This window comes from Chiloscyllium plagiosum, chromosome 11 (genome assembly GCF_004010195.1).
Source record: "Chiloscyllium plagiosum isolate BGI_BamShark_2017 chromosome 11, ASM401019v2, whole genome shotgun sequence".
Classification (NCBI taxonomy): domain Eukaryota; kingdom Metazoa; phylum Chordata; class Chondrichthyes; order Orectolobiformes; family Hemiscylliidae; genus Chiloscyllium; species Chiloscyllium plagiosum.
The window spans coordinates 4,942,802-4,960,182 of record NC_057720.1 but is presented as its reverse complement, the minus strand read 5'-3'; the positions used below and the strand labels follow the sequence as shown (position 1 = coordinate 4,960,182).

The 17,381-nt window shown below is 45.2% G+C and overlaps 2 protein-coding genes across 8 annotated transcripts in view; one reads left to right on the top strand and one right to left on the bottom strand.

The window, feature by feature from the left end:
• Positions 1-3,153, top strand: part of samd13 (sterile alpha motif domain containing 13) — a 133,909-nt gene extending 130,756 nt beyond the window's left edge. For all 6 annotated transcript variants that reach the window (XM_043698619.1, XM_043698617.1, XM_043698618.1 and 3 more), the window contains one exon: positions 1,917-3,153. In XM_043698619.1, coding sequence (XP_043554554.1) covers positions 1,917-2,060 — 144 coding nt within the window. In that variant the 3' untranslated portion in view covers positions 2,061-3,153. The remainder of the gene's footprint in view (positions 1-1,916) is intronic.
• Positions 3,154-8,939: 5,786 nt separating this feature from the next.
• uox (urate oxidase) overlaps positions 8,940-17,381 on the bottom strand; it is a 45,131-nt gene continuing 36,689 nt past the window's right edge. Inside the window, exons 6-8 of one of the 2 annotated variants that reach the window (XM_043698615.1) lie at positions 17,108-17,231; positions 10,848-10,931; positions 8,940-9,872 (exon numbers count right to left, since the gene is read on the bottom strand). In XM_043698615.1, coding sequence (XP_043554550.1) covers positions 9,798-9,872; positions 10,848-10,931; positions 17,108-17,231 — 283 coding nt within the window. In that variant the 3' untranslated portion in view covers positions 8,940-9,797. The remainder of the gene's footprint in view (positions 9,873-10,847; positions 10,932-17,107; positions 17,232-17,381) is intronic. The other variant, XM_043698616.1, reaches the window with a different exon arrangement.

Sequence of the window (17,381 nt, the reverse complement as noted above, 5' to 3'; positions counted from 1 at the left end):
ACACTGGGAGAACGTGCAAACTCCACACAGTCAGTTGCCTGAGGTGGGAATTGAACCCGGGTCTCTGGCGCTGTGAGGCAGCAGTGCTAACCACTGTGCCACCGTGCTGCACCAGAGGCAGTCCAGAGAAGGTTCACACGGCTGATCCCAGGTATGGAGGGGCTGGCTTATGAGGAAAAGTTGAGTAGATTGGGCCTGGACTCGTTGAAATGAAGAAGAATGAGAGGAGACTTTATTAAAACGTGCAAGATTCTTAGAGAGCTTGACAGGGTGGATGTGCAAAGGTTGTTTCCTCCTTGTGGAAGAGTTCAGGGCCAGAGATCATAGCTCAGCAGAAGGGATTACATATTTAAGACAAAAAAGGAGAACTGTCTTCTCTGAGGTAGTGAGTCTGTGGAGTTCTTCACCATAGAGGGCCGTTGGGGCTGGGTCATTAAAAATCGATCTCAGCCATGTATATATTTAATCAGTAAGGGTCATGTGGCAAGGACTGAAAACTGGAGTCGAGGATGATCAGACCAGCCATGATCTGATTGAATGTCAGAACAGATTTGACGGGCTGAATAGCCTACCTCTGTTCCTACGTGTGACAGCGCATGGTGGTGAGTGGTTTAGATGGGGCTTCTGTTCAAAGAAGAAGTGAGGGTCCCTCCGAGCAGTGGGCTGGGGGAGTGGAGTGGAGGGAGGTCAGAGATTGTAAGACATCTTGGGTCTGGGGTGGTGAAGAGCAGCTGGTTCAGGCGATAACTCCTTCCCAGCTTCAATGTGGTGAAGAATCTGGAACGTCGGTGGCCGAGTGCTGGTCTAGCCACTTCCCATCAAAGGCAAAACCATAGAGAAAACTGCTGAACTGGCCAAATGATCGGTTTTGTTTGAAATGGTAGGCAGTGTTGGCTGGCACTGATAACACCTACAGCTGGCTCACTCATTCTTGAACACACAGTTCCCAGCACCACCATCATCACGCAGATCTTACGTCTGATACAAACACGCCAATACACGCCAGCACCATCATCATGTATGATACCACATGTCAATACACATCAGCACCATCATCATGTAGAAATCATGTGTGACACCACACGCCAATATATGCCAGCACTGCCATCATCATGTAGACCTCATGTGTGACACTACTTGCCAGCACCCCGTCATCATGTAGATCCCATGTGTGACACTACATGCCAATACACGCCAGCACCGCCATTATCATGTACACCTCGTGTCTGACACAAACACACCAATACACGCTAGCACCATCATCATATAGAAATCATGTCGGACACCACATGCCAGTACACACCAGCACCGCCATTATCATGTATACCTCATGTCTAACACACACGCCAGCACTGCCATCATGTACACCTCACGTGTGATACCACATGCCAGTACTGCCGTCATCATGTAAGCCTCATGTGTGACACTACATGCCAATACTGCCATCATGTAGACCTCATGTGGAATACCACGTGCCATTGCATTACTGTGCACACACCGGGATTCAGTTGCCATTTTGATCTGCGCTCCAGTGATTGGGAGGGGGTGTGAGAAAGGGGAGAAAACTCCCCCAGGGAGAAGGATAGAGGGCCCAGGAACCAGTGGCTTGGGGAGTGACAGCAAGGAGAGCCCTTCAGTGGTGGGGTGAGAAGGAGAGACCCAGAGATAGGAGGAGTAGGGGACAAGAGAAACCCTTACCCCAGTCTGATCTCTCTCCCAACTCCCCACCCCCCCTACCACCATGACCCTGAACCCTGTACATGGCTGATTAAGAGCAGTGTCTGACCCCTGTGTGTGTGTGTGTCAGTCACTGTCGGCAAACACAGCAGGAGCAGTGCGTCACAATGTCAGAGTTTCTGTTAACTGAGACTGTTAAAAGTGCCTATGATTGATGTGGTTTTGATTTTCCCTTGTAGGAGATAGATGGCAAATCCTTACTCCTCATGAAGAGAAGCGACGTTCTGACAGGCCTCTCAATCAAGCTGGGCCCTGCACTCAAGATTTACGAGTACCACGTGAAAGCGTTACAGTTACGCCATCTGAAAAGCAGCTCCTTGTAGTGCTACAGGTGGTCTGTGAACTCTCGGGTACCTTTTGGGGGTGGGTTGGTGTGGGAGAGGGAGGGGGAGTGGGGTGTCGAAATCCAGCTGCCATTTCCTCACGGCTACCTCCTCCCCCATTCCTCCTGATGGTTGCATGTAGGACAATGTCCTCCTGTTTGTAAGTGTGGATTGCAGACGCTCGGTGTCATAGGAAATTGTTTGAGTGCTTTTTGAGACCTCGGGCAGGGAGCACAACCTTCAATGAGGCAACACGGCTGTGTGCATCAACTCTGGGAGCTCTCTTCCATCTGCTTCTGAGCTGTGGTGCTTTGACGTCACCAATGATTGACGTTGTGTTTACTCCGGTAAAGATCGTGACCTGAGGGAACTCTCAAACCCTTGACCGGACGGCTGTGGGACTCCTGCAATAATTCATTGCTTTTGACTGTGGATTTTTTGCCCTGGGCACTTTTACAAGAGAGATAATGTCCACGTTTGTGAAATCCTCCATTTTATATTAACGTGTAGCCTTTAAGCGGGTGCAGGTGGATGGCTGGAAGAGTTTACCTGGCTTTCCAGTTTTAGCGTTTGACTGACGCTCTTGTCAGTTTTAGTGCCGAAGGCTGTGTCTCGGAATGTGGCTTTGGCTCTGTGCTGAAGGGTCCGCAGCTTCTGTGCATCTTTTTAGCTGATAAGAGTGAGGTTGCCCAACCCAAGGTGGAAGATTTTTGGATTTTGGTCTGACCTGTCTTTCCTCGCCTCATGTTGAGCTTCAGAGGGTCAGTAACGAGGCACTCCCTTCCAGACGGAGTGGTGTTCGCTAGCTCTGTAAAGGTCCCACCCACCAACAGTTCATGGAGGGAGCCAGGCCTCAAACCAAGTGGAGCACACAAGAGATGTGATTGTCAAACTCATTGCCGGATGGTCCGATTGATGGTTACAGAGAAGGAGGGATGAAAAGGAGTTACTTTACATTCATGGAAAGTGTGTGTGGCTGGCAGGGCCAGCTTAAGACCATAAAATACACAAGCAGAATGAGGCTGTTCAGCCCATCGAGTCTGCTCCGCCATTCAATCATAGCTGATCTGTTTCTCAACCCCATTCTCCTGCTTTCTCCCCATAACCTTTGATCTCCTTACCAATCAAGGACCTATCTATCTGTCTTAAATACGCTCAGTGACTTGGCCTCTGTAGCCTTCTGTAGCAATCGATTCCACAGATTCACCAACAAAACAGAAGTTGCTGGAAAAGCTCAGCAGGTCTGCCAGTGTCTGTGAAGAGAAGTCAGAGTTAACGTTTCAGTCCGCTGACTCTTCCACAGATTCCCCACACTTTGGATGCAGAAATTTCTCCCTCTCTCAGTTCTAAAGGGTCATCCTTTCAGTCTTGAGGCTATGCCCTCGCGTCCTAGTCTCTCCCCTGGTGGTAGCATCTCCACTTCCACTCTATCCAGGCCTCTGGAAATTTCAGTCAGATTCCTCTCGTCCTTCTAAACTGTACAGGCCCAGAGTTCTCAAATGACAATCCCTTCATCCCCAGGATCATTCCTGTAAACCCTCTCTGAACACCCACTGATTCCAGCACATCCTTCCTCAGATACGGGTCCCAAAACCACTCTCAGTATTCTAAATGCAGTCTGACTAGAGCCTTATACAGCCTCAGCAGTACATCCCTGCTCTTGTAATGAGTACTGACGTTGCATTTGTGAATTGCATTTATTGTCCATCCCTAATTGCCCAAAGGGCAGTTAAGATTCAACCACATTGCTGTGAGTTTGGAGTCACATGTAGGCTAGACCAGGGTAAGGATGGCAGATTTCCTTCCTTAAAAACCAAGTTGGTTTTTACAACAAGCAACAGTTGTCTTCATGGTTACCATTAGGCTAACTTTTTATTCCAGATTTTCTTTTTTCATTGAATTCAAGCTTGACCATTTATCAGGGTGGGAGTTGAACCCATATCCTCAGAAGGCATTCTGGACTGCTAGGCCACTGAGATCACCACTATGTCTCTGTCTCCCCATTCATCCTCATTCCCAACCCACATGCAGCTCAGAACGTTTGGTCATATTCTTCATGAAAGGAAGTTCTGTATAATTTGCGAAATAAAATCCGTAAAAACTCTGGATGCTATAAATCACAAACAAAACAGAATTTGCTGGAAAACCTCAGCAGGTCTGGCAGCATCTGTTGAGAAAAATCAGAGTTAACATTTCGGGTCAAGTGACCCTTCAGAATAAATGGCAAGTTGACCAGGTACATACAGCACACAGACTGCAATGGTTCAACAAAGCAGCTTATCACCACCACCTCGAGGGGCAATTAGGGACGAGCAATAAATGCTGGGCCCAGCCAATGACACCCACGTCCTGAAAGTAAAATATTGCCCCTATTTCATATCCCCAGATTCAGAAAAGTGAGGATGGTTTAATAATTTTTACAGATTGCTGTGTTGTGTATTTACATAGAAAATTATGTAGTAATAGTAATCTCCTTGACAATTACTATCCATCACATTTTCCATTACTAGTGACCTACACTGACCTGAAGACGACTGATTCGCTCTCATTGTAGAAGGGCGCGGCCTTTGAATAGATTTGGCAATGTAAGTTCTATGCTTAGAAGGTCTCTAGCACATCCCAAGATGAAATTATGAGGGGCGTGGATAGGATAAATATGCAAAGTCTTTTCCCTGGGGTTGGGGAGTCCAGAATTAGAGGGCATAGGTTTAGGGTGAGAGGGGAAAGATATAAAAGAGACGTAAGGGGCAATGTTTTCACACACCGGGTGGTAGGTATATGGAATGAGCTGCCAGAGGATGTGCTGGAGGCTGGTACAATTGCAACATTTAAGAGGCATTTGGATGGGTATATGAATAGGAAGGGTTTGGGGGGATATGGGCCGGGTGCTGGCACATGGGACTAGATTCCTTGGGATATCTGGTCGGCATGGACGGGTTGGACCGAAGGGTCTGTTTCCATGCTGTACATCTCTATGACTCTATGAGGGGCTAGGGGCGAGGTGGTATCAAGCATCATAGTTTCTGTTGATACTTGTCTTCAAGCAGATACAAGTAAGGGACAATAAAATGCTCTATCTCTCTCTCTGTCTCTCTCTCAATCTCTCCCTCTCTCAACCTCTCTCTCTTAACCTTCCTCTCTCAACCTCTCGCTCTCTCTCTCAACCTCTCGCTCTCTCTCTCACTCTCTCTCTATATATAGTTCTCTCTCAATCTCTCCCCACCCCCGAAGCAAATCTCTTTCTGCTTAGTTCTGAATAAGGGTGGCTGGATCTGAAATGTTAACTCTGCAGTCTCTCCACAGCGGCTATGAGTTTCTCCCGCTGCTTCTGTTTCTTGCCGACCATGGTTTCTTTTCCTCTCTGCTCGAGCTATGGTTGGAAGCTGAGCGCATGCTGAGATATAGCAACAAGTGAAGTTGTTACAGTTCAGAGATTTCACCCCCCCGCCGCACCCTTCCATTTTCACAGCCCAGTGGGAAATTTGCATAAGCAGTTGGTAGCACCGCTCCAAGTCAAATTTGTGTTGCTCAGAGATGAGACATTGAGTGGCATTGCATGCTCAGCTTTAACCAGGAATCTTATGATCATATGTTCACACTGCAAAATGTGGGCTGTTTACAGTGTTATCCCAGCCTTTTTAATAGTTTATCATTGAACTTGCAACAGGCTAATACCAAATAGTTGAATTTATTTATGGTTAAGCACTACACAAAATCTAAAAGTGACAACAGGGTATTGAAGATGAGTCATATCAGACTTGAAACTTCCTCTCCCCACAGACCTGCTGCGTTTCTCTAGCACTTTCTGTTTTTATTTTAGATTTCTGGCATCTGCAGTATTTTGATTTAATTAGCCACGTACTGAAACCGCACAATCATCTTCATTAAAATAAAGTAACCTTCATTCAGATGGACTGCAGTGTGTTCAAGTGGCAACTCCCTTTCACCTTCTCAAGGGCAGATTGGGACGAGCAGTAACGGTTAGCCCAGACAGAGATGTCCCTGCCCTGGGGGTGAAACAATTTATAATCAACCTGTGGCTGGGTGGGTTATCATCATCTTTTGGGAAATGAGGAGCTTGCGAGATTTGAGGACCAACAGGGTTTTTTTTTTTGAATGCTGTTTTCAAGAAATATTTTGAAAGGGAGGATGGTGGGTGTGCAGTCCGAGCCCAGGTTTTGATTAGTAAAGGGAGGTCTTTTAAAAAAAAGTACTATAGGAACAGGCCCTTCGGCCCACAATGTTGTGCCGAACATGATGCCAAATTAAACTCATCCCTTCTGCCTTCCCATTGGTCCATATCCCTCCATTCCTTGCATATTCATGTGCTTATCTAAAAGTGTCTTAAACCTCCTTATTGTATCTGTCTCTGCCACCATCCCTGGCAGCATGTTCCAGTCTCCTACCATTCTGTGTGAAAAACCTGCCCCTCACATCTCATGTGAACTTTCCCCATCAGCTCAAATGCATGCTCTTTAGTTGTAGACGTTTCAACTCTGGGAAAAAGATTCTAACCATCAGCCCTATCTATGTATCTCATAATTTTATAAACTCCTATCAAGTTTCCCCTCCGCCTTTGCCACTCCAGAGAAAACAATCAGAGTTTTTCTAGCCTCTCCTTACAGTTCATTCCATCTAATCAAGGCAGCATCCTGGCAAACCCCTTCTACACCCTCTCTAAAGCTTCCACATCCTTCCTGTAATGTGGTGACCAGAATTGAACATAATACTCTAAGTGCGGCCTAACAGAGTCTTATAAAGCTGTAACGTGGCATCCTAACTCTTGTACTCAATTCGCCAACCAATAAAGACAAGCATGCCACACGCCACCTTCACCATCCTGTCTACTTGCTTGGTGAAGATTTTTACCCAAAGAGCAGACATAAAATCCAGAAACCAAGGATGTAATTTTCTATCTTGGAGGACACCATTTCTTGTTAATTTAACCTAAATTTCACCAAAGGTCCTCAGACAGCACCTTTCAAACCCATGATCACTATCATCTAGAAGGCCAAGGGGCAGCAGGTACATGGAATCATCAGCTCACTATCCTGACTTAGAAATATATCGCTGTTCCTTCACTGTCACTGGGTCAAAATCCTGGAATCCTCACCCTAAAAGCATTGTAGGTCTATCTACAGCACAGGCACTGCAACAGTTCAAGAAGGCAGCTCACCTCCACCTTCTCAAGGGGCAACTAGGGACAGGCAATAAATGCTGGCCCAGCCAGTGACACCCAGGTACCATGAATAAATATAAAACTATATGTTTAGTAGAAGCTGCCCCCCAAGATGTTGACACCTCAGTGTTGGCACCAGCCACATATTTTGCCCCTTGGTAAGGACATTTCTAAAATGGGGCGGTAGGTCCCCAAGTGAAACAATGAGCTAAGACTTTGGGGGTTATGAGATTGGAGGTGGCGATCGCTGCCCTGGACTTCAGACCAAGGTATAATCACTGGGTGTCCAATATAACTGGCCCCCTCCCTCACACAGTTTCCCGAATTGAAATGGGATCACGGTGGGGAGAAAGTTTGGGAAGCAACTGCCCTGAGATGGGGTGTGTCCAGTTTAATGAATTCACAGCGACGGTGATCCTTCTCATTTCATTGTCTGCAGCAGAAATGAACATTTTACCAAAGCAACTGTTGGCTTCACTAATTCAGTGAAAAAGGTGTGTATTTGTGGGTCTGAGTTTTCAGGAGTTTTCCTGCCTGTTAACTCTCACTGTTTTATAAACTGTGAAATATGCAGAAACTTTGGCATTTGTCGCACCCGCTCATTAGATACTGCATTAGCTGCTAGTCTATTTCTGCTTTATCAAAGGCACAAGTGGCTGAACCCTCTATTTTCGAAGGTCAGCATTGTGTTAGATCATTTCTTGTTTGGGACTGTTGTCCTTATTCAGCTGTTCCGTACAGTTTCATTTCTGTTGACATAAAAAACTGCAGGACACGAACCAGGTAAAAGTGTAAGCAATTAGGTCTGCACTATATGTTTTTCTCCCCCTAACCCACCTATTCAGAGATGTTATTATATACCTGTGGAGCAGATGGGATTTAAATCCAGGTCCCATAGTCTAGAGGTTGGACCATTACCACTGTCACAAGTGTCCTAACTCCACATTGAAAAATAACACAAGAATTAGGCACAGATTTAGACCATGCCGGGTGATGCATTGGGTCTGGATGGGATGCTGTTTGGAGGCTCAAGGTCTGAATGGCTTGCTTCCACACTGTAGGGATTCTGTGGACGCTCAGCGTTACCTCTGTTTCTCTCTCCTGTTTCTGTCCCCAGAGATGCCGGCAGACCTGCTGAGTTTCTCCAGTGATTTCTCTGTGTTTGTTTCTGATTGCCAGCATCTGGAGTGTTTTGCTTTAATGAATAAGAATTGACAAGCTAACCATCCACACACAGCACCTTTATAAAGGACCTCTGTATCCCCAAGCGCAGCTGGAGGGGATTTCGGAGAGACCCCGGGATTTCGGAGAGACCCCCATGGGGACACAGTTCCAGGTTGCTGTTGGCTTTTTTCCCCCCTCTTTTCGGAGCTCGTGGTGGGACCCGAGGTTGTACCCAAAATGTTTTGCATCGGTCACTGCAAAGAGATGCACAGAATGCTTCAACCCTGAGTGTTTGTTTGTGATGGTAAAGCCTGTATTTGTAGCTTGTGCTTGCACCGGTCTAAGTGTATTACAACTTGTATGCCTTTTGAAAACTTGAAAACAAATGATGGTGACACTGTTACCCTCATTGCTGTGTGAATTTGCACACAGCATGTGAGAGACATGTGGACCTTCTTCAGCAGCAAGTCGCTGGCCGCTTCTCCCGACAAGTATTTTGTGCGTGATGTGTTAAATTATGATTTTTTTTTCCCGTGTATAATAACTGCAGATTTTATTGACTTATTGTATTGTAATCGGTCATCTTAATTTGCATACAGATGTACATTGAAAGTATTTATACGTGTTGCTTAAGAGAAAAAAATGTTACATTGATGTTTTTTTAAATAATATGGTGTTGGTTAAAGCCTGGTTGCCTGTGCTTGGTGTTCCTTGACGAATATTGTAGGAGATGTGTTTTGGAAAAACCGTGGGAGGGTACAGTCCATACATATGAGCTGGTCTGTTGTAGAGTCGTACAGCACTGAAGAGGCCCTTCGGCCCATCAAGTCTGAATTGTCCCATTTTCTAGCACTTGGCTCCTGACCCTGAATGTCCTGACATTTCAAGTGCTCATCCAAGTACATTTCATCATTAGACTATCTAATGCTGTACCAGTAGCTGTTTATTCCTGATGTGGAGGTGCTGGTGTTGGACTGGGGTGGACAAGGTCAGAAGTCACACGACACTAGGGTTATCATCCAACAGGTTTATTTGAAATCACAAGCTTTCAGAGAACTGCCCCTTCATCAGGTGAAACTTCAGTGCGCCGAAAGCTTATGATTTCAAACAAACCTTTGGACTCTAACCTGATGTCGTGTGACTTCTGACCTTGTGTTTATTCCAACATTAAAACGTTGACTTAACATTCTACCCTCAGGTTTTATAAAGGTAAACACATTTGCAAAGATTTGGCACTTAACCTGTGACCAAACTTCTAATTTAATCTGTGTTGCACTGGGCAATGTGGGATTTGTTCATTTCCTTTTTAAATTTGAGCATTTGAGTCACCAATGACACTTCAATGTTTAATCTCTCCTCCTCTCTTTGCTTTCTTTCTCATGCACCGTCTTCTGCTACAGTTTGGATGTGAATCCCCTCCGTACAGTGCCCGAAATATTTCCTGAGGGGTTATCCAAAGGCAATAGAACCTAAAACACACAGAAACATGGACATCAGAATTTGAGTGGATTCTTACATATCTTTCTGAAGTGAGGCACTAATTTGATAAGACCATAAGATGGAGGAGCGGAAGTTGGCCATTCAGCCCATCAAATTCACACTAACCCTCCAAAGAGCATCTCACCCAGACCCGCCATTCAATAACATGGCTGATCTGATAATCCTCAGTTTCACTTTCCTTGCCTTTTCCTAACTGATGATTCCACCACCGATTAAAAATCTGACTATCTCATCTTGAATGTATCTTACACATCACACTCCCTACAAGTGGAAGCAGGCCATTTGGCCCATTGACTTCACAACGACCCTCCGACGAGCATCCCACCCAGCCCCACCCTATCCATGTAACCATGCATTTCCCATGGCTAACCCATCTAGCCTGCACATCCCTGGGCAATTTAGCATGGCCAATCTACCCTAACCTGCACATCTTTGGACTGTGGGAGGAAACCAGAGCACCCGGAGGAGACCCACGCAGACACGGGGAGAATGTGCAAACTCCACACAGACAGTTGCCTGAGGGTGGAATCGAACCCGGGTCCCTAGCGCTGTGACACAGCAGTGCCAACTATTGAGTCATCATGCCACCCCTGGTATTTAATGACCAGCTTTGACAGCCGTCTGTGGTAAAGAATTACGCAGGTTCACTCCCCTCTGAGACAAGCTACTGATGGTACATCAGATGATGTGGTATCTTACAATTGGTTGAACCATTGTTATAAAGATGTGTAAAATCTATTGTCTTGATAACTTGAACCTGTTTAACATCCAGCTGGACAATTTAATGCAAAACCTTTGCCAGTTGCAGGTAATTACTGTTTGTAAAACAGGGTTGAAGAAGCCAGCCTGAAATAAGCTATTTTACCAGATTTTTATCCAATGTGTTTGACCCTTTAAGAACAGATCTGAAGCAATACTCAAAATATCTATCAGACCCCGCTTACCTCATTATTTTCATGAATTCCAAATTTCGTCATATCAATTGTAAAGTAATGTTTATTAGGCATGACCATTTCAATCTCTTCCATCTTAAAACAAAAAAAAAATAGATACTAGTGATCTATCATTAAGTTACATTACAGATGAAGGTATACTTTTCAATGGCATTTTTAACAAGGTTTTGAATGAGATTGGAAACATATGCAATATCTTAGAAATTCTAAAATCCTCCTTGTTTGAAAAGCCATTTGGCTTTCAATTTTAAAATGCATCAGGAAATTCTGTTTCAGTCTCTTCTGCTGGACATTGCTGATCACACTTGGGTTTGGGATGGTGTCTACTGATAATGTCAAGAGGAACTCTCTGATTAGCAATGGCTTGGTTGTTGCGCACTGACTTTTCAAAGCTGTGGGTTCGAATCCCACCTGTAGAATGGGGACAGTAAAAATCTAATCTGTTCATGATGAGTTATAACATGAGACAATGAGAGATAACCTTTTTGAAACATAAGATTCTTACGGGACTTGACAGGGGAGATGCAGAGAGGTTGTTTCACCTTGTTGGAGAGTCAAGGACTGGAGAGTATCATCTCAGAGTAAGAGGTTGTATATTTAATACCAAGATAAGGAGGATTTTTTTGTGGGCAGTGAATCTGTGGGATAGAGCAATCAAATCTGAGATGTAAAGTATACTTGAGATGTGAGAGACCAAATTATTGATCAGTAATCTTGGCACGTCCTTATACTGGTGTGGGACCAGTAATGCCTCTGTCTGTGGTTGATTGGAAACCTCAGTTCCTTTGTCGTTCAGTACTGAGTAGAACATGGCTGCCCCTTCTTTGATGAATTAATACAATCACAGAATTGTTACAGCATTGAGGAGGCCATTCGGACCATCTTGCCTTCACCAGCTCTACTGTGTTTCTTGTTCATTTCTTTGTGGGATGTGGGTATTGCTGGCTGGGCCCAGCATTTATTGCCCTTCCCTAGTTGCCCCTTGAGAAGGTGGGGGTGAGATGCCTTCTTGAACGGCTGCAGCCCACCTGCTGTGGATTGACCCACAATGCCACGAGGGAGGGAATTCCAGGATTTTGACCCACAACACTGAAGGAATGGTGATAGATTTCCAAGTCAGCACGGTGAGTGCCTTGGAGGAGAACTGGAATGTGATGGTGTTCCCATGTATCTGCTGCCAGATGGGAGTAGTTGTGCGTTTGGAAGGTCAGGCTCTCTCATCTACTGCCACCCTCCTATCTTTTCCTCATATTCCTGAACACCGGTTCTATTCAAAATATCATCCAGTGCCCCTCTTCAATGCCTCAATTGAACCTTCTTCCACCACCTTTCCAGGCAGTGAATTCCACACCCTAACTCCTCGCTGGGTGAGAAAACGTTTTCTAACATTAGTTGAAACTTTATTGCTGGAACAGCACAGCAGGTCAGGCAGCATCCAGGGAACAGGAGATTCGACGTTTCGGGCAAAGGCCCTTCTTCGAACCTTCTTCCACCACCTTTCCAGGCAGTGAATTGCACACCCTAACTCCTCGCTGGGTGAGAAAACGTTTTCTAACATTATCCTTGTTTCAGTGTATTTCCGGTTTTTTTTTTTACAAATAGCTTTGCCAAAAACACCCACATCACATGAAAAATACTCCCTGTCTACTCTATCCAGCCCCTCTCTCGATCTCCAGCATCTGCAGACCTCACTTTCTCCTCGAAGTTTTCTAACATTATCCTTGTTTCAGTGTATTTCCGGTTTTTTTTACAAACAGCTTTGCCAAAAACACCCACATCACATGAAAAATACTCCCTGTCTACTCTATCCAGCCCCTCTCTCGGTTTTCAAAACCTCTATCAAATCTCCTGTCAGCCTCCTCTCCATGGAGAAAAATCCCAGCTTCTTCCATTTATTCTCATCGCTGAAGCTTCTTATTAGAACATAGAATATTACAGCGCGGTACAGGCCCTTCGGCCCTCGTTGCGCCAACCTGTAAAACCAATTTGAAGCCCACCTAACCTACACATTTCCATTATCATCCATATGTTTATCCAATGACCATTTAAATGGCCTTGACGTTGGTGAGTCTACTACTATTGCAGGCAGTGCATTCCATGCCCCTACTATTCTCTGAGTAAAGAAACTACCTCTGACATCTGTCCTATATCTATCACCCCTCAATTTAAAGCTATGCCCCTTCGTGCTAGCCATCACATTCTGAGGAAAACGGCTCTCACTGTCCATCCGATCTAACCCTCTGATTATCTTGTATGTCTCAATTAAGTCACCTCACAGCTTTCTTCTCTCTAACGAAAACAGCCTCAAGTTCCTCAACGTTTCCTCCTAAGACCTTCCCTCCATACCAGGTAACATCCTAGTTAATCTCCTTTGAACCCTTTCCAAAGCTTCCACATCCTTCCTATAATGCGGTGACCAGAACTGTATGCAATACCTCAAGTGCGGCTGAACCAGCATTTTGTAAAGCTGCAGCATGACCCCATGGTTCTGAAACTCTATCCCTCTACCAGTAAAAGCTAACACACCATATGCCTTCTTAAGAGCCCTACCAACCTGGGTGGCAACTTTCAGGGATCTATGTACATGGACACCGAGATTTCTCTGCTCACCTACACTACTGAGAATCTTACCAAGAGCCCAGGACTCTGCATTCCTGTTACTCCTTCCAAAGTGAATCTTCTTACACTTTTCTGCATTAAACTCCATTTGTCACTTCTCAGCCCAGCTTTACAGCTTCTCTGTGTCCCTCTGCTTCATCACTATCCACAACTGTACCTTTCGTAAATTTACTAACCCACCTTTCTATTCTTTCAGCTAGACAACTTCTGATTCAAACCACTAAATCACCCTCAATCCCATGCCTCTGTATTTTGTGCAGTAGCCTACCATGGGGGACCTTATCAAACGCCTTACTGAAATAAATTATTCCTGGAACTATTCTTGTAAATCGCTTCTGCACTCGCTCTCCAATAGGTTCACATCTCTCCTATAATGTGGTGCTCACAACTGCACGTGGTACTCCAGCATGAGATCTAACAAGTGTCTTATACAAGTTACATATCATCTCCCTGCTGTTTGTACTCTACATCCCTACTAATAAAGCCGAGGACACTGTCTTCTTTATTAACTGCTCTCCCCACCTGCTTGGCCACCTTCAGTGATCTGTGTACATATACCTCCAGGTCTCTCTGTTCCTGCACCCCTTTAGAATTGCACCCCCTTTCTCATTTTGCTTTTCAACTTTCTTCAGACCAAACTGCATCACCTCACACTCTCTGCATTGAACCTCCTCTGCCACCTATCCATCCACTCTACCGACTTGTCAAATACCTTTCAGGAGTTCCACATTGTCTCCCCTACAGTTTGCAATTCATACAAGTTTCGTGTCATTTGCAAACTTTGAAATTGTCCCTCGCACACAAAGCCTTACGTCATTATGTCAGCAAATAAACGTAACCTTTAAGCTCAATGATACAGTAATCCATTCTAGCATTGTTTGTCCTGCGAATGACACAGTGTTCAGCTACACTAGAATATTAGGATTTGGGGTATTGGCAATCGAAGGTGAACAGTTCAGAGGGACATAGTGCAGGTTAGTATTTAGCTCAGCAGCGAAGGAATCAATATTTAATTATTTATTCTCTCATGGGATGTGGATATTGCTGGCGAGGCTGGCATTTGTTGCCTACCCCTAGTTGCCCTTGTAACTGAGTATCTTACTGGGTCATTACAGAAGGTAATTAGGACTCAACCACATTGCTGTGGATCTGGAGTCATGGCAGATTTCCTTTCCTAAAGGATATCAGTAAACCAAACGGGTTTTTGTAAAATGCCATGACCATTCGATAAAGGAGCAGAAATTAGGCCATTCAGTCCATCGAGTCTGCTCTGCCATTCAATCATGGCTGATATATTTCTCAACCCCATTCTCCTGCCTTCTCCCTGTAACCCTTGGTTCCCTTACTTATCAAGGACCTATCTATCCTTGCAAATACACTCAAAGACTTGGCCTCCACAGTGCTCTGCAGTGAGTTCCACAGAATCACCACCCTCTGGCTGAAGAAATTCCTCCCCATCTCTTTTCTCGCTTGTGGAACTAGGCCCTTCAGCCTAACCTCCGAAGAGTGACCCACTCAGACCCATTCCGCGAATCTATTACTCTACATTTACCTCTAAATAGTACACCTAACCTAACCCAGTATTCTGTAAGTTTCAGTTAGATTCCCCTCATCCTTCTAAATGCCAGAGTACAGACCCAGAGACCTCAACCACCCCTCACATGAGAAGTTCCTCATTTCTGGGGTTTTTTCTTGTAAACCTCCTCTGGATCCTCTCCAAAGCGAGCACATTCTTCCTTAGATACAGTGCTCACAATATTCCAAATGTGGCCTGACCACAGCCTCAGCAGTACATCCCTGCTCTTGTATTCTAGCCCTCTTGAAATGATTGTGAACATTGCATTTACCTTCCTAACTGCTAACTGAACCTGCATGTTAACCTTAACAGAATCCTGAACTAGAACTCCAAAGTCCCTTCGTTCTTCAGATTCCCAAAGCCTTTCTCCATTTGGAAAATAGTCTACACCTCTATTCTTCCGACCAAAGTGCATAACCTTACAAAAGTCCATCTGCAATTCTACCTGTCCCTTCGTCTATCCATGGATCATCTTCCAAATTAGCAACAATGTCCTCAGTTCCTTCACAGATTAGATTCCCTACAATGTGGAAACAGGCCCTTTGGCCCAACCAGTCCACACCAACCCACCGAAGAGTAACCCACCCAGACCCACTGCCCTCTTGACTATTGCTCCTAACACTATGGGCAATTTAGCATGGCCAATCCACCTGACCAGCACATCTTTGGACTGTGGGAGGAAACCCACACAGACACAGGGAGAATGTGCAAACTCCACACAGTCACCTGAGGCTGGAATTGAACCTTGGGATCCTGGCGCTGTGAGGCAGCAGTGCTAACCACTGAACCACTGTGCCGCCTAATTGTTAATGTATAATATGAATAGTCGTGATTCCAACACTGACCCCTGTGGAACTCCACCATTCACTGGCTGCCATCCTGAAAATGATCCTTTGTTCCCTACTCACTGCCTTCTGTCAGTCAGCCAATCCTCCATCCAGCCAGTACCTTTTCCCTGTCATCATGAGCTTTTATTTAGCAGCTTCCTCAGTGTTACTTTGTCAATGTCCTTCTGGAAATCCTAATAGGTGATGTCCACTGCCTCTCCTTTGTCTGACTTGCTCATTACCTCCTCAAGAATTGTAACAGATTTTTAGGCACAACTTTCCCTTGACGAAGTAGGAGAAAGTGAGGACTGCAGATGCTGGAGACCAGAGTTGAAAAGTGGGGTGCTGGAAAAGCGCTGAAACTTTATTGCTGGAACAGCACAGCAGGTCAGGCAGCATCTAGGGAAGAGAAGATTCGACGTTTCGGGCACATGCCCTTCTTCAGGAATGAGCAGAGAACCTTTCTTCAGGAATCAGGGCTCGTGAAGAAGGGCTCATGCCCGAAACGTCGATTCTCCTGCTCCTCCGATGCTGCCTGGTCTGCTGCGCTTTTCCAGCACCACACTTTTCAATTTCCCTTGATGAAGCCATGCTGACTCAGCCCTATTTTACCATGCCTTTCAAGTACTCCACAAACTCATCCTTAATAATGGACTCTAAAATGTTATGAATGACTGAGGTCAAGGCCTATAATTTTCTGTCTTTTCCCTCTCTCGTATGGGTGTTATGTTAGCCATTTTCCATTCCTCTGGGAGCCTCCCTGACTCCAGTGAGTCCTGAAAGATCACCACCAATACCTCTACAATTTTCTCCACTATCTCTTTCAGAATTCTGGAGTGTAGCCCATTTAGCCCAGGTGATTTATCCAATTTCAGACCTATCAGCTTCTCCAGCACCTTCTCCTTAGTGATGGCCACTACACTCCCCTCTGCTCCCTGACTCTCCTGAAGTTCTGGAATGCTGCTGGTGTCTTCCACCATGAAAACCGAGATAGTTGTCATGGGTACCATTCAGTAGTGTCCCTCGTAATGAAGAAAACTGCCTCCCTTTTATAATGGGAAGGAGTGTGGGAAATTGATATTCCCAAAGTGTGAAAAGATTAGTGATTGCATTGACCAGTGCCTTGCAGTGAGATAGTGAGAGCAGAGGATAAGCAGTAGACATCCACTCTGTGCAATGGCTGGTACTGACAGAAACATTGGAGGCAGTTACTTAAACCAGACACTAACCTCTGGAACTCTGCTCAAACAGAGGCACTGAGCATCATAGAGGGACTTCTGGACAGACGGAGAGTATATTCCAGAGTCATAGGGACCAACAAATGTCTCAATGATAGCATCCTTCACGCTATTCCTAGAGAAAACAGTCATCTGGTTAGTCCTAATGTTCCATCAGTTATAGATCATAGCTCATAGAAATTTACAGCATGAAAACAGATCCTTCGTTCCAACCTGTCCATGCCGACCAGATATCCCAACCCAATCTAGTCCCACCTGCCAGCAC